The sequence below is a fragment of the Bubalus kerabau genome, chromosome 8 (assembly GCF_029407905.1).
Source record: "Bubalus kerabau isolate K-KA32 ecotype Philippines breed swamp buffalo chromosome 8, PCC_UOA_SB_1v2, whole genome shotgun sequence".
Lineage (NCBI taxonomy): Eukaryota > Metazoa > Chordata > Mammalia > Artiodactyla > Bovidae > Bubalus > Bubalus kerabau.
The window spans coordinates 106507896-106529390 of record NC_073631.1 but is presented as its reverse complement, the minus strand read 5'-3'; the positions used below and the strand labels follow the sequence as shown (position 1 = coordinate 106529390).

At 47.1% G+C, this 21495-nt stretch overlaps 1 protein-coding gene across 2 annotated transcripts in view; it reads left to right on the top strand.

The window, feature by feature from the left end:
* HIPK2 (homeodomain interacting protein kinase 2) overlaps window positions 1-21495 on the top strand; it is a 192044-nt gene that overhangs the window by 53872 nt on the left and 116677 nt on the right. For both annotated transcript variants that reach the window (XM_055591074.1, XM_055591075.1), the window contains exon 2: window positions 8789-9872. In XM_055591074.1, the coding sequence (XP_055447049.1) occupies window positions 8789-9872 (1084 nt within the window). The remainder of the gene's footprint in view (window positions 1-8788; window positions 9873-21495) is intronic.

Below are 21495 nucleotides of genomic sequence, written 5' to 3'. Positions count from 1 at the left end.
ACCCTTGCCTAACTGTATCCCGTGGTGATTCCCGCCTCTGAACTCCTGTTGCGTTTATTTTGGCAAGTTGTTTATGTTGCTCAGAATTGCCAGATGTCCTTTTTACTTTGCATTGACCTTGGCAACCCCATGAGATTTTTAGCTCCTTTAGCACAGAGCCAATGTCTTAAGATATCTCATGCTTCCTTTTGTACCCAATTCCAGCCTTTTTATAGAGAGAACCCTTAATGGAATCAGTAGTATTGTGATTGTGCTTATTGATAAAGAATTCTGTAGAGCGTGGTTGATTCTAAACTGAGTTCTGTTGGGATAGACTATACATTTAACATTATACAACTAACAGATAATTAGACTTTGATGGAAAACTATGTACAAGTTTCATGGACATTTAGTATGCAGTTTTGGAAATGAATCATTTAGAAATGGGCTAACCTGAAATTATCTTTGTGCTTGTGAAATAGAAACTTGACAAGCAGGATTACTGTCATTAAAATTTTATGAATATTGTTATGTATGTCAATGAATACGTTTTTTCTGTTACCTTTCAACCCCCAGAGGCATCAAATTATGGTAATCAAGGATTATACTGATTAACTCTTTTCTAAGTGTTTCTAAATGTCCATTCAGATGCATTTTTCTAACATTCATATATTTTTTATATTTTTTGAAATATTCTGTGATTTTATTATGTCTTATGTGCATAATGTGATTCATAAGAGAGAGATAGCAGTCAGCTAGGTATGGGAATTAATTCATCCTTTGAGTTCTGGATTCCAAAAAAAAAAGAAAAAGTCTGTAGCTTCTATCGAATGCTATTTGGTAGAAGTGTGTGTCCGAAGGACTATAAGAGTGGTGAAGCTGGCACCTTTTAAACTAAGGTGTTCTCTTTTTCTCCCTAAGTTTTTGTTTTTGTTGTTGTTACATCATGTGACTTGCACGATCTACCTTTGCCCCCTGTAATGAAAGTGTGGACTCTTAACCACTGGATCACCAGGAAATTCCCAAACTAAGATGTTTGTGATTCCATTCTCTTTAATAATGTAACTGGATTCTGGGTGGTGGTCTGCAACACCAAAATTAAACTTTACGTCCTGATAAAAATGGTGCCACTATTTGGCTTGTAATTCCTTCCCTTGAGCTTTGAGAGATTCCAGTGCAATTGAATTCAGTTTAATATTTTTTTTTTTAATCATAATCGAACCCTCACTCATCCCTGTAGTTTCACCAGAGTCTGATCTTCCAGTAGATAATTTTGGGGTGGTGAAATGAAAAGGAAATGTACTCAGATGTGAAGCAACTCTTCAGTTCATCTAATTGTGAAATATAAAATTATGAAGAAACTAAGCAAATAAGTGGGAAAAAATGAACTAAATAAGCCAATCCTTTAATAAATGACCTTTAAAAATGCTTGCGACTTAAGAGCTCAGAAAGATCATGAAAAAATTTTAAACTAACCTTTTTTTTTAAGGTGGAAAAAAACTATTCTTAACCCTAGAAAAATAAATTTCTCATTGAACTATTAAGACAAAAAAGGCACATAGAATTACCCAGGTTTGAACTTCTGGGGCCAGAGTCTGTTTTTTCCACTTTATTATAGGTGCCTAAACCCATCACTTGACTTCCTAGTTTTCAAACTAGGACCTTTGTAAGAATGAAGGTAGGGTGGGTGCCCTCATTAATTGAATTGTTGCGACGGGTAATTCCAGATCGTCCCAAAGTCAGACATGTGTTTACTCTGTTCGTGAAACATCTGGCCTGGAGCCTGGTACCTACTAGGTGCTCAAGATTTTAACTTCTGGAGAATCATGAGACTCCTAAGTAATAGGGTTTGAAATGAAGTGTGATCACATCAATGGACATAAATGGCCTCAACTTCCCTGGTGGCTTACGTGGTAAAGATCCACTTGCAATGTGGGAAACCTGGGTTCGATCCCTGGCACAGTGTAAAGAACCTGCCAATTCAGCAAACACAAGAGATGGGTTCAGTCCCTTGATCAGGAAGATCCCCTAGAGTAGGAAATGGCAACACACTCCAGTATCCTTGCCTGGAAAATTCCATGGACAGAGGAACCTGGTGGTTTCTAGTCCATGGGGTTGCAAAGAGTCGGACATGACTGAGCGACTGAGCACACACTTTTAAAAATAGTATTTTGAAGTGTACACTTATATGCATGCTTTTAAAAAAAATTTTATTTATTTATTTGACTATGCTGTGTCTTAGTTATAGCATGTGAAATCTAGTTCCCCAACCAGAGAACGAACCTCGGCCCCCTGCACTGGAAACAGAGTCTTAGCCACTGGACCACAAGGGAAGTTCAACATGATTTTTTTTAAATGCACACTGAGGATGTGAATAAAGTGACCAAAAGAGAGCCCAGTGCTTTTCTTTACCTTTAACATACAGGCTGTCAGAAATGCACCCTAAGTATCAGGAGCCTGGATTTGTTTGGGGTGTGTGAGAGAGAGGTCTTTTGTCTTTGTTGGTAAGAAGAAATACCTTCTTACAAATCATGGGCTTTAATTCTGCTGACTGTAGGGTGTATCTTAATGCCCATTTTATTGGGGCTGTATTTCATTTGCCCTGTGCAAGGAAGAATATATTACATACAGTTGTATTAGTTGACTTAAACTTTAATAAATTTAAATGCCTCTTACTGGTCACTTTTATAACATCCACATAAACTTGTATCAGTAACATTAAAAAGCACACAAGGCCCTGATGAATATCTAATAGTCAGTGTTGATGATTTTGACCTCGTTATGAGACAGATGGTAACAGGGCTATGCCTTTTAGAAGCCAGAGTTCTAAATTATGGTGCCTGGCTGTGCGTTCATTTGCGTGACAGTGCGACCATCGTGTCAAGAGTTACCTTGGGAGGCTACTCAGGCTTTCATGAATTGGTCTGGCTCTCGTGGCCCCTCTAGGGAGCAGGTGTTGAGTTTTGCAGATTTATCCTACAGTGATTTCCCAGGTCCCTCCTCATGGGCTCAGAACCGCCCCCTCACACCCCAGTCTCCCACGGAAGGAGGAGAAAAATTCTTTCTTTTTCAAGAGCCAAATAGGAAGGACAGAGGTTACTTAAAAAGCAATTGCGATTGTGCCGTAATATCAAACCGAAAATGTCCATTAACCCCCCTGCCTTTTCTGGAAAGAAAATCGACCAGTAAGGAAGGTGGCAGGCCTTGCAGAGTACAGCACAAGAGTTCAACACAGAGAGAAAGGAAAGGAAACAGGACTTCCCTGGTGGCGCAGTGGATAAGAATCCTCTTGCCAACCAGGGGGACACGGGTTCAATCCCTGGTCTGGGAAGATCCCACAACTTTGTTGCATTTCTCAGAGCAGCTAAGCCCATTCACTACAACTCCTGAAGCCCGCGCGCCCTAGAGCCTGTGCTCCTCAAGAGAAGCCCCCTCAGTGAGAAGCCTGAGCACCATGAGTAGAGAGTAGACCCTCCTCACCACAACCAGAGAAAGCCCATGCAAAGCAAAAAAGACCCAGTGCAGCCAAAAAGAAAAAGAAAAAAGGAAAGAGATGAGAGGAAATAGCTCTTCCCAGAGTGGGGAACATAAACATTGTTGCCTTCCTCGTCCCCAGCCTTGGGGGTTTGAATAAATTGAATGCAAAAGGTGTGGATTGGGCTTCCCGGGGACTCCATTAATCAGGAGGTTTTGTTCCAGAAAAATACTCTCAAAAAGAAGTGTTTGGATAAGTTTGTTTATTCCAGTAGGATTAAGAGTAAGTTACACAGCTACCAGCAGTTTTTATCCCTAATAGGTTGGAGATTTTAAAAATAAATTATTGTTGTTGTTATTATTGGAGACTTTCTTTCACTATATTTTCTTTGAGCAGTTTGCTTCACAGAGCAAAATGACCTCTGCTAAAGAATAAGGGTAATAAGACTGTATTGGCAAACCTCCAGCTCCAAGATAAGTAAGCTTGGGGATGTAATGTACAATCTGATGACTGTAGTTAACAAGCTGTATTGTATCCTTGAAAGTTGCTAAGAGAGTAAATCTTAAATGTTCTCACCACACACACACAGAAGGTAAGGTGTGAGTTGATGGAGGTGGTAACTAACCTTATGATTATCATTTTGTAATATCAACGCATACCAAATCATCATGTTGTACACGTTAAACTTCCACAATTCCGTATGTCAGTTACATCTCGCAAAGCTAGGGGGTTGGGAAATAAGACTGTATCAGGACCTGTGACTGGTTCTTAGAACAGTGGCTGCTGATCTTGTGAAGGGGCAGCAGTAGTCATACCAGGCCAGGCTGGTGTGGCAAAGGGCGTCTCTAGCCATGCAGATCTCCTCTCTGATCCTGGGACTCTGTCACCAGAGATAGTGAATGACAATTTCCACAATTTTATGACCCTTGGCTGTCATCCCAGTAGCAAACAAGTCATAAGCCATTCTCTTCCCCTTTGTAAAATTCCACTTCTATACCCTGGCCTTTCCACCAAGATTTTTTGAAACAGTGAAAGCAGAGAAGAGAATTGCATCTCCTTTATGTAACTTCAGCAAGTTTCTTCTGCCACCTCTGACCTCTTCACTGCACAGCCCGCCCCCCTACCCCCGCAATTCCTTGGCCTTAGTCCTCCTGCTTCGAAATACCAAGGATGAAGAAGTTAGGGGCAAGCTTCATACCAGAGAATATAGGAAATGCTTACTGCTTTGCCTTTTCAGGGATAAAGTTACCAAAAGCCAAAGGATTGGTTGTTTATATATTGTATAAAATATTTGGAACAGTTGTTCATTCGCTCAGTCATGTCTGACTCTTTGAGACCCCATGGACTGCAGCATGCCAGGTTTCCCTGTCCTTCACCATCTCCCAGAGTTTGCTCAAACTCATGTCCATTGAGTCAGTGATGCCATCCAACATCTCATCCTCTGTCGTCCCCTTCTCCTCCTGCCTTCAATCTTTCCCAGCATCAGGGTCTTTTCCAGTGAGTTGGTTCTTCGCATCAGATGGCCAAAGTATTGGAGCTTCGGCTTCAACATGAATCCTTCCAATGAATATTCAGGGTTAATTTCCTTTAGGATTGACTGGTTTGATCTAGAACAGTATGGTTATTTAATACTGGTGTATATAGAATAGTCATTTTCTGTGCTATTGTAGAATTGAGGGGAAATTGACTTGAACAAAAAGTAGAGTAGGAAGAAACAGGCTAAGTGTGAATTCTGAATGAGCAAGCCAGAATAGTCTTGTCAGGCAGAAGACTGTCTACAGAAGTGTAGTCATGTCACACAAGTAGATACTGGAGTTCAGGAAGCCTCCGTCAGATCTGTGAGGTCAGGGTCAAGGTGGGGTTCAGAGCAGCTGTTGGGTGTTGGGCTGAGGTTGACCCTGGGAAGTCAGAGCACATTGAGGATGAAGTGTAGATAGAACGTGGCTGCTGACCCCAGAACAGGAGCTGCCTAGGCTCTGCACTGGTTTGTGTGGAAAAGTATAAGCAGGTTTTTCTTTATTCTCCGGAGAGAGGCCAGGTTCCATAGGTACTTGTGACTGGTGATTGATTACTCTATTGCTAGAGAACAAAGCTCTCCTGGAGGCCTGGTCAGATAGAGTGCTTCATTCCATCAACTGAGTGCTTCCTATATATAACAATCGTGGCTTAATGCTGGGAGAAAAAAGAAGTATGGGGTGTAAACTGTACCGCGTGCCCTCTGAATGTAGCCTGGTTATGGAAACACGACTTAAACATGGGAAAAGTTACATAGCACAAAAGCTAAGTCATTCAACTCAAGACAAGATATTCTGCAAGTTAGAAATGAATTTGTAAGCAAATGGGCAGTGCAGGTGGTAAGTGGCTTAGAAACGGAAAATTGGGAATATCACTGTGCATTGCCAGTGCCCGGGGAGAAGAGGCATACGAATTGTTTTATCTTTGAATAACTTGAGAGAAGTGATGAAGGCATGCCAGATGGGGGTAGGGGCACTGCATAAGAGCATGGTGGTAGGAAACAAAAGAGACAGTCTAGAAACAGTGAGTAGAACAGTTTAATTAAAACTGGGTTCAGGAAGATTAATAGTTGGAGGTGAAGCCAGCAAAGCAGTTCAGATCAAAATGTGAAGGTGTTAAGAGTCCTTAAATTTATTTTCTAGACATTAAGGAATCATTGAAAGTTTTGGGACAGAGGAGTGACATGCTTAGAAATGTTCTAGGAAGATAATCTGGTGGCTGAATATGGGCAGATTGGGGGAAGAAAGAGCGCTCGGGTAGGCCAGATGTCTGTGCTTGCTTTTCTCTACTGGAGAGTGATAAATGTTTTCACTGTGGAAGTGGCAGCAAGAACAGAAACAAAGAGGTGGTTACAAGAGACATTTTGGAGGATGGAGAAATAAGAGTCCGCACCTTCTTGTCCATGGAGGCAAAGAAGAATCATCAAAGGCAAATCCACAGTTTTGGAACCAAGTGACTGGAAGAATATTTTATAAACAGACATGGGGACATGATCACGGAGGTGAAATGGCTAGATTTTTAGGAAAAGATAGGGAGTTCATCTTTGGAAGATCATCTATGATATTGTAGCAGGAGGCAGAAATAACCTTCCTGGAAGGCACAGCAGAGCAGTTGGCCTGTGATGAACATGTGGGGGTCACGAGAGCTTAACTCCAGAGAGAGCAAAGTCCAAACATTGGCTGTGCCCGAATTTTAAAGGAGGAAGAGGAAGCAGCCAGCACAGTGTGCAGTCAGATGCGGGATGGGGAGTTTACAGATTCACAGGGCACACAGATAAGAGCATCAAGAAGGAAGTCGTGGTTGGCAGCATCAGATCGGTCAGTTGCTGAGAGGGCAAAGAGAATAGAGGCTGAAAAAAGGCCATTTACTGGGCAATTAGGAAGTTGTTTACCTTTAAGAGGGCATTCCTGTCCAGTGTGTATGTGTGCATGTGTGGAGAGGGATTAAAGAGTGAGCCTTGAAGACAAGGGAGCATCAACCACTGATTACAGGTGAGAAGAAGGGAAGGATCAAAAGGGAAGGATTCAGCTGGTACTCCCCTTCCAAGCGGAGAGTGTCCATGTGCACAATGTGAAGGCAGAAGAAAAAGACTGTCATTGATTCGTTTGGCAAAACTATATTAAGTACCTGCTAAGAACTTGGATCCAGTTAACATAGAGAAATTGAAAACTGAAAGAGAATAGGTCATGGAGGGAGTTCAAAAGGAAATGGGAGAGGCTGAGAATCGGGGGAACTTTTAGTGTCAGAACAGGAAGACCCTTCTTCTCTTGAGACCGGAGAGCTGGAAGAGAGGATGGAGGATGGAGATAAATTCAGGGATGTTTTGAAATGAAGAGAATAGAGGTGGAAAGCAAGGCAGCTGTCTCAGGCTTCTGGACAGTGTGGAAAGTGGGTTGTTGCTGAGAGAAAAGGTAGATGAGGTCAAAGGGAAAATGTTAAATAACCCACAGGCAATGCTAGGGGGTCAGAAAGACATGCACGAGGATCACTAAACACCGATGGTGCTTGAGAGAAGCCCCACTTCCTGTGTGCTTTTATAGGAAATGTTTCTTAACTACACTTTAGAAGATGGGCAGTGTTTATTTCTGCTTTTACCTGTAAGGACTTACCCTTCCTCATCGCCTTGTTACTTTTTCCGTAATTCATTGTCTATGAATTTTTGTGTCCAGCATCACCATAGTTATAAATTGCACAGCTATTCCATAGTTATGGTTTTCTAGATTACTGAGGTTCCTTAAATTGTGGGTGTGGTTTTGATATGAAATAATAGTACTTTCTAGATAAATTGATTGATACATGACTTTAGCAGGAAAAGTGAGTGAATAGAGCCCATGAATTATGCTACCCATTACCCCTAGCCTTTCCCCCCCACCCCCCCCCAAAAAAAAGTTGATAAAATGATTCAGACTATCTCAGTGAAAATGTCAGACCAACTGCTGGTCGATTCAGCCCTACAGAATGATTTAAGGTGAGTAAGACACCAGGGGGTAATTATGGTTCATCCGGAAGCTAGCAGATCATAAGTGGCTCCGTGATTGGACCTGTGTGGGAAGCTTTGTCCTCAAATGAGCAAGCCTGACACTTGCAGGGCCTGTGTATGGGTAGGGAGTACCCAACCGTGTGAGACGGCGAAGTATACAGTAGGTAAGCGGGCCACCTGAGGCAGCCTTCAGGTTTAACTGGGTTGCCACCCGATGAGAACTGAGGAAGAATTTGTTTCTATCGCAGACAATATTTATTAGGAAAAAACCCCAACATAATGAACTAAGTTCTGGTATTCTAATTCCATCTCTGAGACTTAGCTGTATTCCCACCCTATGAGTCTTCTATCGGAACTCCCCGGGCCCACAGGCTTAGTGGCCAGATTGTGCTTCTGGGTGGAATAGATTCGATTTTCCAACCTTTTTTTTTTAAATTTATTTATTTTTTGGCTGCGTTGGGTCTTCGTCGCTGCATGAGGGCTTTCTGAAGTTGCGACAAGCGGGGGCTCCTCTCTAGCTGCGGTGCTCGGGCTTCTCGAGGCGGTGGCGTCTCTGGTTGTGGAGCACAGGCTCTAGGACGTGCAAGCTTCAGTGGTTGTGACTCACAGGGTTAGTTGCTCCGTGGCATGTGGGATCTTCTCCGACCAGGGATCAACCGGCATCCCCCTGCGTCGCAAGACAGATTCTTCACCCCCAGACCACCAGGGAAGCCCCTTCGCCCCTGTTTTGAAGTGGGAAGACAGTATTCTCGAGGACCCACGCCGCCGGTCAGAAGCCAAGGGGCCGTGTCACCTTCATTCACTCGAGGGCGACTAACATCTCTCTTCCTCCCCCGCAGGTATGGCCTCGCATGTGCAAGTTTTCTCCCCTCACACCCTTCAATCAAGTGCCTTCTGTAGCGTGAAGAAACTGAAAGTAGAGCCGAGTTCCAACTGGGACATGACCGGGTACGGCTCCCACAGCAAAGTGTACGGCCCGAGCAAGAACGCGCCACCGTCCCAGCCAGCCGCCGCGACCGTCAGCGCCTCCCTGCCCATCCCCAACCCCAGCCTCCCGTACGAGCAGACCATCATCTTCCCAGGAAGCACCGGGCACATCGTCGTGACCTCAGCCAGCAGCACTTCCGTCTCGGGGCCCGTCCTCGGCGGGCCGCACAACCTCATGCGTCGCAGCACTGTGAGCCTTCTTGACACCTACCAAAAATGCGGACTCAAGCGGAAGAGTGAGGAGATCGAGAACACGAGCAGCGTGCAGATCATCGAAGAGCATCCACCCATGATTCAGAACAATGCGAGCGGGGCCACTGTAGCCACTGCCACCACCTCGACTGCCACCTCCAAAAACAGCGGCTCCAACAGCGAGGGGGATTACCAGCTGGTCCAGCATGAGGTGCTGTGCTCCATGACCAACACCTACGAGGTCTTAGAGTTCCTGGGCCGAGGGACGTTCGGGCAAGTGGTCAAGTGCTGGAAACGGGGCACCAATGAGATTGTGGCCATCAAGATCCTGAAGAACCACCCGTCGTATGCCCGCCAAGGTCAGATCGAGGTGAGCATCCTGGCCCGCCTGAGCACGGAGAGCGCCGACGACTACAACTTCGTCCGCGCCTACGAGTGCTTCCAGCACAAGAACCACACGTGCTTGGTGTTCGAGATGCTGGAGCAGAACCTCTATGACTTTCTGAAGCAGAACAAGTTCAGCCCCTTGCCCCTCAAGTACATTCGCCCGGTCCTCCAGCAGGTGGCCACCGCCCTGATGAAACTGAAAAGTCTAGGTCTTATCCATGCCGACCTCAAACCGGAGAACATCATGTTGGTAGATCCATCCAGACAGCCGTACAGGGTGAAGGTCATCGACTTCGGTTCAGCCAGTCACGTGTCCAAGGCTGTGTGCTCCACCTACCTACAGTCCAGATATTACAGGTAAGGCCATGTGCCCTGAGATAAGAGATGCTGAATGCCCACTGGCATTCACAAAGCATGTGCCCTGTTGGTCGCTGCCGGGAAGATAAAATTGCTGCTCTCGGTGGTCATGATTTAGTCAGGAAATTAGGACATTTGCACTTGGAAACAATGATTAGAAGTCACGTGAAAACAGAGCCAAGTAAGATTCTTGGCGTGGACGTTCAGAGTTGGGAGGGATTCCTGGCAGGGTGGGGCTGGGGCTAAGAGCAAAGGCATGGCAGGGGAGTCAGGTCTTCATGGACGGATAGAATCCAGATGCAGGTGAAGGAGAGAGAGGGACACACATGATGAAGTCGCTCCAGCGAAATGCCCCAAAAGACTCACAGCAGACCAGGAGGACTGCCCACCTGACCAGAACAGAGGATCCGTGGGGGGTGGAAGAGCTGACCACAAGGATAAGCTGGCCCCGGGATGCTGGGGTCTTAGCTACCAGACTAAGGGGTTGCAGTTGCGTCTGTAAACGTGGAGTAAGCACCAACGCATTTGAGCAACAGAAGGTAATGGGATGAAAGTGATGCTCTGAGAAGGTGGCCCTATGTCCCTGTAGGAGGAGGAGTCCAGGGGGAGGGTCTGTAGCCTGGGACCAGGCCGCCTGCTCTGGTGATGGGAGAACTCCAGGTTTGGGGTCAGGAAGATGAAGGATTGTAACACCCTTGGTGGGAAAATGTGAAACTTCCATTCCTTCACTCAACAAAGATTTATTTCACTTCTGTCATAAGCTAGGCACAGCGCTGGGGACGGGAACACAGCCAGGAGAGCAGGGGCAAGGCCCTCACCATCCTGAAGTCTGTAGTATACAGCTTCCCACCCTTGCCTCCATGTCAAAGTCACGAGCGGATGGACGGAGCTTTAAAAAAAAACAAAAAACACCTGATTTAGGTCCAAGTCCCCACAAGCTGAACGGACGTCTCTGGGGGAGGTATCCTGCACGGGTGATTGTCAGGGCTCTCCTGGGGCTCTCAGCACGCAGCCAGGGTTGAGAGCCGCTGCTCAGGAGGGACCCAGATGAGAGCTCTGGCTCGGGTCAGAGAGGCCTCGTTGCTCTATTCACTAAAGTGTGTGGCTGGGCTGGTTACCTTGTTCCTGACCCGTAAACTGGGTGGGTCTGGGCACCAGCCGTGTGGGGCTGGTGGACAATGGAGCCAGGACATGACTTGGGTGCTTGCTCTGAGTCCGGCACGTGGTGGGTGCTCAGGGCTTGGATAGGAACAGGAACAAGTGAGTCTGTTCTGGGAGATGACAGTGGGCTGCACTTGAGGGAATGTTTGAACGGTCCAAGACTCGTGGAGGTTGGCAAGAAATGAAACTAAAACCCCCACGAGAAGATGGGGGCTGACAACACATTTAGGAGGTTGACACGTGGGCAGTGAAACCTGAATCCCTCGACCTCATTGTGCCCAGGCCCTGTGGGCCCAGCCCTGAAGGGTGCACACGCTTTCTGCTCACCCCTCCGTCCCGGGCACGGAGGAGGTGAGTGTGTCCGAGCCACATGGGCACAGCCAGCCCATCAACCCATTCTGAGACTGTCCTGGCGTGTCCCCACCTTATCTGCCCATCTGCCCACCCCTCCACCTGGCCAGATCTGCACAGGTGCCCTCACCCCAGGGTCTCCTGACCCAGCCTGGCCCTCACCCTTGAGTCTCCATCCATGACCTCATGCCCCCTCCCCCTGGATGATCTGTGGCCAGGAGACAGGCATCCCCATGGTCCCCCACCTCCCTTATCTCAGTCCTGACTCAAACAGGTTTGCAAGTCATTCCACCTGTTCCATCCCCCCATCCCTTCTTGAGCATCCAGGGAAGAGCCTCACGTCCATGTCCCCTGGGTTTCTGGAGGGGTGGATCTGTATTGCTCACCAGGTTCCTCTCCACTCACCTGCTTCTTAAGCCTCTGTGGTCAGCTGTCGGACCCTCAGCCTCGGAGCCAGGCAAAGAAGGAGGCTCTGAGCCTGGTGCCGTGGCCGCTGCAGAAGGGAGCCTGGGCTTGCAGACCCCAGGGGAGGGCGTGAGGAGGTGGTTGGGCAGGGCTGGCATGGCAGGCGTTCTCTTAAAAGTGCCCTTCTCTCAACGTGCAGTCTGGGTGGCATCATGTAGGCTTACCTGCCCATCTGAGGGATATTCAGCGCTGTGGCCAGCTCCCTGCCACCAGTGTCCCTCTACACTTGGGGGTGCCAGACCAGCATGCCAGAGGCCACTTCTTCCTGGGTCTTGGCCTGAATTTAGGGTGAACTGCAGCAGAGTCAAGATGCTCAGGCTTTTATCATTTTGTTAACTTGATTACATTTAGTGAAGAATACTGGCTTCATTCATGTTTACTAAAAATCGAGCACAGCAATCCTCAGTGCTTAGTCCTCAGTCGTGTCCAACTCTTTGCAACCCCATGGACTATAGCCCACCAGACTCCTCTGTCCATAGGGTTTTTCAGGGAAGAATACTAGAGTGAATTGTCATTACCTTCTCCAGGGGATCTTCCTGACCCAGAGGCTTCCCTGGTGACTCAGTGGTAAAGAATCCACCTGCCAGTGCAGAAGATACAGGAGAATTGCAGGAGAATTGGGGTCAATCCTTGGGTTGGGAAAATGGACAGAGGAGTCTGTTGGACGACATACAGTCCATGGGGTTGCTAAGACTTAGATATGACTTAGTGACTAAACAACATTCTTAACGTAGATCTTAGTAACCTCAGCATACCTTTTTTCTTTCCTTATTAAATGGAGAACTTTCACCTTTTCACTTAAAAGAAGCTCTTTATGGCTTCTCTTTGGTATCTCTGAATTCCCAGCATCACTACTTTTGCGCTTTGGGGCTGTTATTAAGTAAAATAAGGGCTACTTGAACACAGGCACTGCCATACCACAGTCAGTCTGATCGTCGAGTTGGCTACCAGAAGATTCTACTAGGGGCTCACGGGCAGAACATGCTGAGCGAAGGGAAGATTCCCGTCCTGGCTGGGATAGAATGGAACTTGATGAGATTTTATCACGCTCCTCAGAATAGCAAGCAATTCAAAACTTAAGAATTGTTCGTTTCTGGAATTTTTCACTTAATGTTTTTGGATTGAGGTTGACTATGATTAAAGGGGAGGGACTACTGCATTTGATTCTATATCGATACCAGTTATTTTTCTTTTTTTTTGGAGCAAGCAATAAGTTGATGCTTGGATATTTCCACTGTCAGTGTGACCAGCAGACTGAAAACAAGACTAAATATTAAGCTCTACCCAGGAAAAACAAAAAGACATGCCATTCAGGCAGGAGATAGTGATTAAAATGTGTGAATTTTTGTTTGTTTGCTTCTGCTCCAAGCTGTTCAAAATACTCTTGTCTAGATTTCATTTGAAATACTTAAGACTATTACCAGGACCAAAGAAGTAGGGGGGAGGTGTGCATAAAAACTTAGGACATAAAAAATGGCCAGTAATCTTTTCCTTCAGAATAATCCAGCCTTTTTTGCCTGGTTCAAAAGGTTTCAGACAATATCTTAAAATTGGGGGTAGAGATATATTTTAATTCGGTTCAACTCATCACACGTTCATTGGGTGCCTACCGTCTGTCCTGTGGTGGATGTACTGAAGGTGGGAGAGATAAGACACAAGATTTCCAATCTGGAGGAGTTTATGGTTTCTCTGAGGAGATTAAAAGACACAAGCAGATTGCCTGGAGTGTAATTCTGATACTTTGATATTGCAAATGTTTGATCACTCAGCAGATACTCATTGAGACTCTAGGGAACCCGTGATGAGAAAAACCAGTAAAAGAGATTCAAAGTCAATGAAAGATTTTGCAAGATGGGTTAATAGGGAAGATTTATAGAGCGCAGCTATATATTGAAGGACTGTTGAGGTCTGTCTTAAAGGAAATGTGAGATGGGGGTGGGGAGCAGCCTGAGAGGCACAGAGACTGGAATAAATAAGGGAATATGGTGGAGGTGGGGGAAACGACATGAGATCTGCAGGTAGTTGGACGCCTGGGTTGGAAAGGAAGAGTTAGGTGAGAGAGGCCAGACAGTGGAGAATTTTGATTGAGGCTTCAGGGGCTTGGATTTAACAAAGGAATAATTCAGTGACGTTAAGAATATTAGTGAAGTTAATCAATTGAAATGGCAGGAAAACGTTTGGGAGAACGCAGAGGCTAGGAGACAACAGTAGTTAATCATGAATAAGGGGAAGAGGCCATAGATTATAATGGGGATTCCCCCACCCCCACCAGTATAAATGTGAACATGTTTTTTTTGGCTGCTCTGGGTCTTCTTTGCAGTGCAGGGCTTCTTTTGTTCTTGAGCATGTGGGATCTTAGTTCCTCTTGTTGGTGTTCAGTCACTAAGTCATGTCTGACTCTTTGCAACCGTATGGACTGCAGCATACCAGGCTCCTCTGTCCACTGCCTCCCGAAGTTTGCTCAAACTCATGTCCATTGAGTCGCTGATACTATCCAACCATTTCATCCTCTGCCACCCCCTTCTCCTTTTGCTTTCAGCCTTTCCCAATGTCAGAGTCTTTTCCAGTGAGTCAGCTCTTCACATCAGGTGGCCAAAATATTGGAGCTTCAGCATCAGTCCTTCCAATGAATATTCAGGGTTGAATTCCTTTAGGATTGACTGGTTTGATCTCCTTGCTATCCAAGGGACCTTCAAGAGTCTTCTCCAGCACCACAATTCAAAAGTATCAATTCTTCAGCATTCAGCCTTCTGTGTAGTCCAACTCTCACATCTGTACATGACTACAGGAAAAACCATAGCTCTGACTATACAGACCTATGTCGGCAAAGTGGTATCTCTGCTTTCTAATACACTGTCTAGGTTTGTCATGGCTTTTCTTCCAAGGAGCAAACATCTTTTAATTTCATGGCTGCAGTCACCATCCGCAGTGATTTTGAAGCCCAAGAAAATAAAGTCTGTCACTACTTCCACTTACAAGGGAACAAACCTGCATCCCCTGCATTTCTTAACCACTGGACACCCAGGGAAATTCCTGTGAACATTTTTAATGCTTTTACCTTCTGGTATTGTGATTGCAGAGTTGGCTAGAGGAAATAGGTTGGTTGGTTTGGTTTGCTGTCTTTTGTTCATGGACTCTGCTTTCCCTAAGGCACAGTTGTAAGGCTCTGGCCTCCAGAAACTGGTTTCAATCCCACCAGTGCTATCAAGTAACAGGCTCTGGGAGGAGAGTTGAGAGATCTCAGCTCCAGTCCTGGCCCTGTGCGTCCCCAGCTGACTGTGTTCCCCTGAGTCGGTGTATTGATAGAATATCCACTGTGAGCCGTCCCCACTCCCACATCTGGATCCCATTATGACCAGGGCCTGTGCTTTGTCCATGGCCAGGGGACAGTTTCCTCTCCTGTGGGCTGACCTTGATCTCACTAGCTCACACTGGGGACCCACCATCACCTCCTCCCCATCAACGGGGAACACAGGATCTTCCAAAAGGCCTTAAGTCACTTCAAAAAAGGGGCAAAACTTAATAAAGCCATAAAAATAAGTTTCCAAAACTGCAAAGCTTGTGCAGATTAAAAAATGTAAAAGATTCCTGAGTAGGAGTTAGGTTTGATTGAAAAGAAGAGCTCTGAAAGCAACTGCAGGCATTGGCTTTTCAGTTAATTTGTCTTTCGTTACTAGCAGATGCAACAGGAAAGGGTACTAGTTCACCCTTGAGAACATTGAGTGATAGCTTCAACCCACTGGCAGTCTCAGTCACCCAGACGGAGGAGGTGGTTTATAAATATGTGGAAGCTTTTAGAGTTGCAGTCTCTTTTCTGAGGAGAAGTAATCAATAAGTTATCTGGGCTGTTAGGTTATCTTTAGTTTTCCCCTGCTTTTCTCTTGGACCTTGAGTTGTGTGGTGAAATAATTTGAAATTGGATTTTGCTTTAGTATGAACTAAAGTGAGAACCCCTCTGTTTTTTTTGAGTGTATCTCTATCCCAGTGTTCTGGTCCTTCTTACACACACACACACACACACACACGTGCACAGTCACACAAATAAACCCAGATGCCACAATATAAGCCCACACATGACTCACGCACACCTGGTGTGCTTGTGAGCGTCTTGGTGATAGAAGCTAGCTCTCAAGTCTAGCAAAGATGCTGATGTACACAGATGTCCACCACAGGGAGAAGGACACATACACACAACTTCGCAGACACTGAAAAGCCACATACATTCACAGATCACATGAGCCAACCAGAGTGACCCTGGAGGCCAAGGGCCCAGGTGCAGAAGCAGTGTTGATGCCCCGGAAACTTGACCCAGTTGTCTGCCTTGCTGCAGAACTACCATCCACACGTCCACAAACCTGAGGATGGTAGGGCTGGAACCAGTCTTGAGCTCAGGGTACGAACCAGTCGTTTTCAAAGTATGATCGAAGGACCCTTCTTCCGCAGTACCAACCAGGTGCCTGTTAAAAATGGAGATTCCTGGGTTGCAAAACAGATCTAAGAAACAGGCTTTCTGGGTATGGGGCCGGATGATTTAAACAAGCTCTGCAGCTCATTCTTTTTTTTTTTAAGCTACATTATTGAGGTATGCTGCTGCTGCTGCTAAGTCACTTCAGTCGTGTCCGACTCTGTGCGACCCCATAGACGGCAGCCCACCAGGCTCCCCCATCCCTGGGATTCTCCAGGCAAGAACACTGGAGTGGGTTGCCATTGTATGACTGACATACAGAAAGCCTTACATGTTTAATATGTACAACTTGATGAGTTTGGAGGTAGAACTATCACCGCAGTTAGTGCCCTAAACAGGTCTATCACCTCCAGGAGTTTCCTCCTGCTTTATTTCTTTATTTACATTTTAAAAATTATTATTTTGTCCTTTGAGAACTGTTGCTCAAGTTGGCTTGGATCCCAGAGTCCGTCACCCCGCAGAGGGCGTTACTACTTGCCCCGTCAAAATGGGAGCGGTGGGGCCACTGTTGACAGCCTGGCATGGAACTGTTGACCTTTCACCTCAGTGGCTGACAGCCCCTCCTCTGGGGCCCAGTTGTTAAGATTCCTTGTGGTCAGACCCTTTCTGCTTCAATGGTGGTGACAGTGAAGATCCAAAAATAGTTGGCGCATGGGACAGGAGGGGTTTATGTGGGTTGGTCAACTGACAAGTGGGTGGTTGGGAGGGGGTTGGGATGCGGGTAGGTGGGTGTGGGGAAGCATTAATGCATGGCAGAGACATTAATACACATGGCTTTCTGCATAATCTGCAATCAAGGTAGCATTTATGGCTAGGTAGTTACTGAACTGTCCCCATAGCCACAGCTGGGTTTGAAGCTGTAATCCTCATTTCTGGATCCAACAAGTAATTTTTTGAATTCCGAAGATGTGCCAGGCACTGTGCTTTGTGCTGAGGTTTCAAGAGGCGAGTAGGAGTGCCCTCAGCTACGCGGCTCTATCCCCAAGCCAGTCACGGAGTGAGGGTCCCCCGGGAAGGCAGCGGGGGTGCGTCAGGCTCCACTGTCCTGGTCCGCCCCGGCACAGATGTCTTGTTAAACCCAGAAGGCAGAGCGCATTGCCTTTGAATGGCTCTGTCTGGTCTCCCTGGGTGCCACTCGTGTCTTCTGAGTCCTGGGTGCCCTCCCCAGTGAATGCCGCCCCCCCTCCCACCTGTCCTTGGTCCCCCTAAGCAGTGGATCTCTGCCTCACAGCTGGGACAGACCCGGCCATCCTCCTGCATCCCCTCGCCAGGCTTCCAGAGGAGGAAGGAACGCCCAGCCTCAGCCTCCACAGGGCAGCTCCAGGGTGGACTTCCCTTCCTCCCTTGGTTCCATCAGCTGCTGGCTCACAGGGCCTTAAAGCAGGATGGAGGAGCTGGCCTCTTGGTGTTGAGTGTTGGGCCCTGGCCCTTGTTCCTGGGTAGAGATGGAGATGGTGATGTTGCAGAAGCAATTGTCATGGGTTAGGTCCCCAAAGCAGAGCCCAAGGCAAGCCTGAGGTGCTGCACATCTGTGTGGGAGAAGACCTCAAGAAGCTGGGGGCAGGGGGTGATTCCATGAGGATTTAGGGGCCTGCTATAGGCCTCAGGGATCTTGCCCCAGGCAAGGGGAGGCTGGGGTTCTGGGTCTGCCCACCCCGAGACCGAGGGCCCTCAGGGGCATTGACTGTCCTGTGCCTTTGTGTGGGCCGAGCTTTTTCGAGGTCTGGGTGGGCTTGAGCAGACGCAGGGGAGCCCGTGAGGCAGAACAGACCACATGACTGTGGCCGAGATCAGCGGGAAACGTGACACGGGCCCCAGGAGCCACGAAAGTGTGAGCTCCAGCCCCTACCCAGGGATCCGCTTTGTCCTCCTCACCAACTACAAGTGTGGCATTTTTAAATAGAAAGGGAATATAGGTGAAATGCCTTTGTGGACAGATTTAAGTATTAGAGGCTAAGAATTCGGAACTGAACTCCAGATTTTGGTTTTAGAAGAGTTGGAGAATCTGACTTAAAAGCTCAAAAAAAAAAAAAAAAAGGATGAATCTTGCCTCCACCCCACTCCCTTTTGATCTGCCCAGCCTGCTGGCTAGACATGCAAGATGGGCCAGGCTCTGAGAGCAAGATACCTGCGCAGGGGGAGGTGCCTGAAGCATGTGTCTGTCAGAAGCAGTGGGGTGAGGGGGAGGCGGGTTCTTTCCATTGGTGCTCAGTAGCTGATGTAGCTGCTGGTCCCCAAGGCACCTGTGTCAAATGGGCTGGTGACCAGCTGGCCAAATGAATGGATGAAGGAATGAATAGATGGATGGACAGATGGTTTCAGTGGCCTCGTATGTTTATAGCTCAACTCACACTGTTACACAGCAGAAACCCACCACATGCCCCGCTTCTTGTAGTCTCTTCCTACGAGTCCTTTCACCGTTGCCCTAAACCTTGGGCTCATGGCATCCAGCACCCCCGAAACCTGCATCATACGGGTCTGCTTAATCAGCCTTTTGGGGAGCAGACACATCTCACCAAAAACGTTCATTCCATCTTGCCTTTCCACCTGTGAGAGTTCAATTTGAAACCCGAGGACAGCTGACTCTGCTTGTAACAGGTTAGTTCCCTGAAATCAGCCAGCATCTGTCATGTCCCATTATGCCTTTACAGAAAATTAGAAATGACTTCCCAGCACAAAGAAGGGGCCAAGCGCAGCAAGACCTGACCAGGGAGCCTTGCGCGTGTGGAGACAGTGCTGTCCTCCAGACCGCTGACCCCTTCTCTGCTTCCTGTTCCATGAGATGTTCCGAACATGCTCGTCACGGGCCCTGTAACTTTGTCTTCTTCCTCAGGAGCTGAGTGTACAGAGCTCTCCCATAGAGGATAAAGTAAATCACCCACCGCTCAGTGTGTGCCCGGCACGTGGCAAGCACTCAGCCCATGCTGGCTGCTCTTACTACTTTCCCTGCTGCTGTTAGCCTCATTGTCGTCATCCTCACCATCCTCACTCTATTGGCAGAGACCTGGGTGTGAATTCCAGATCTGCTGCTTTATAGCTGTGTGACTCCAGGTGAGTTCCCAAACCTCTCTGAGGCTCCCTGTTCTTTTTCTTACAAGAAATATGACAGCGGTTCTCGAGGTTGTTCTAGGGACCAACCACACCAGATGGCTGGTGTGTGGCTCCCCGTGTGCACCTTGCCTCGACCATTAGTAACCGTCACACTCCTGTTGGGCCCCCTTGCTGGTTTATGTGCCTGTGGCTTAGCATCTGTTTTCTATGACCTGGTATCATTGTTAGCTGTCAACATCCCCAAACTCCTTGGGGTCACGGGTCATTATCATCTCTTGTACACGTGGAGGCCCAGCACCTCCTTCACATTCAGCAGGCGCTACAGGAGTGTGTTTGGTGGGCTCATTTGGTGTCAGGAAGAGACAGTGTCCAGTGCAGCGGTGAAGGGGTCAGTGTTTGAGGAGAGGAGCGACAGCTCTTCCTGAGTCAGGAGAGACACGGGCGCAGCATTCTCGACTTGAGGGCACGGGCCTGGCACCCTCCGCCGCTGCTCGCATTTGCTGCTCGCAAACAGCTGCTGCTGTTTGGACCTTCTGCTTGACTGGGGCACATGAGCCTCAGGGTGGTGGGGAGCCGTGTACCAAAACCCCAGGGCGGTGGGGAGCCGGGCACACAAGCCTCAGGAAGTTACAATGCATCTGCCACCTGCCGTGCTTCCTGCATCCACTCTCCATCCCCACCAACATCAGAAAGGTCCAGGGGCCAAGACTAGAGTGATAGGCAAGACTCTGCTCAGGGACTCCCTGAAGGGGCGTGTGTGTGTGTGTGAATGTTGTATGTTTACGGCGTGAGTGTTTGGATGTGTGAATGTGTGTTGGTGTATATATGTAATCTGCGTGTTTTCGATGTGTGTTGATGTGTGTTGTATATGTGATGTGTGGTTGATGTGTTGTATATGTGATGTGTTGTTATGTGGGAGGTGTGTTGGTGTGTGTGTGTGTGTCGGTATATGTTGTATATGTCTCTGTGTTGTACATACAAAGTGTGTATTATGTTTGTCATATTGTTACGGTGTATTGTGTATATGATGGGTGTTGGTAGGTGGGGATGTGTGGGTGTTGGTGTGTGTATGTGTTGGTATATGTTGTATGTGTCTGTGTGTTGTATATGTGGGGGGTGTATTGTGTGTGGCATGTGTGCTAGTGTGTATTATAAATGTGATAAGTGTTAGCAGGTGGGGGTGTGTGGCTGTGGTTGGTGTGTGTGTGTTAGGCTGTGCGGTTCAGTGGCAGGAAGTAGGCTGGTCTCCATGTTTGCCATCCCTTCAGATCCGGCTTCGTGTGGCTACAGAAATGTACCCTCCAGTCACAACTTAATTTATGTCATTATTAACCATAAAAATTAGTTTTTTGGCCAGAACATGAGGGAGAGACTGTGGGTAGTGTTTATTTACCATCCACTGACCTCCAGTGAAGGATTTCCAGTCTTCTTCTCTTTGTAAATTAGAGCTTATATTGGCAAATAAAAATGCACTAAGTGTGAACCCTCAGAATAGAAATAGCTCTGGCACTGAGAGTCAGATGTTGTCATTGTAAAAGGTAAATATTCACGGCAGGGAGACCTTTGGGAGGTGGCATGGCTCTGTGTCCCGACTGTTAAGGTGGTGACGGGCTAAAACTCATAGAACTTACACAGAAAATTTTTTAAATTCTGAGTGAACATTTAGAATCTATTTACCCCTAAAGATCTCCAAGGAAACTGTTATATTAAACCCTTAAACTTTATCTTGTGTCGTTTCTCTTCCTGTTTTTGTTGTGTTGTGTTGTGTTTGGGTAAAAGAGATATCTTTGTCCATCCTGTAACAGGATGGCCAGTAGGGCAACAGTCATTACTGGAAACGGCCGGCCCAGGGAACTGTGAAAACAACTCTGGGGAATAAACAGCTGCTGATGATGGAAGCATTTCTGTCCCAAAGTTTCTTTACACGTGCTGTTCCATGTGTGGTTCATGGACTTGTCCTCTAAAAGTGAAGGACAGTGACCGCTAGAAACAGAGACGTGAGGGACTGTTACCTCTGAAATCTCAGAGTCCAGAAAGAAGACGAAGAAGACTTTGTGGCATCTGGTCATCCGGCCTTACTGCGCGTGCAGGGCCCTGCCCTTGGCTCTTGCCTCATTATGGCCTTGGCCA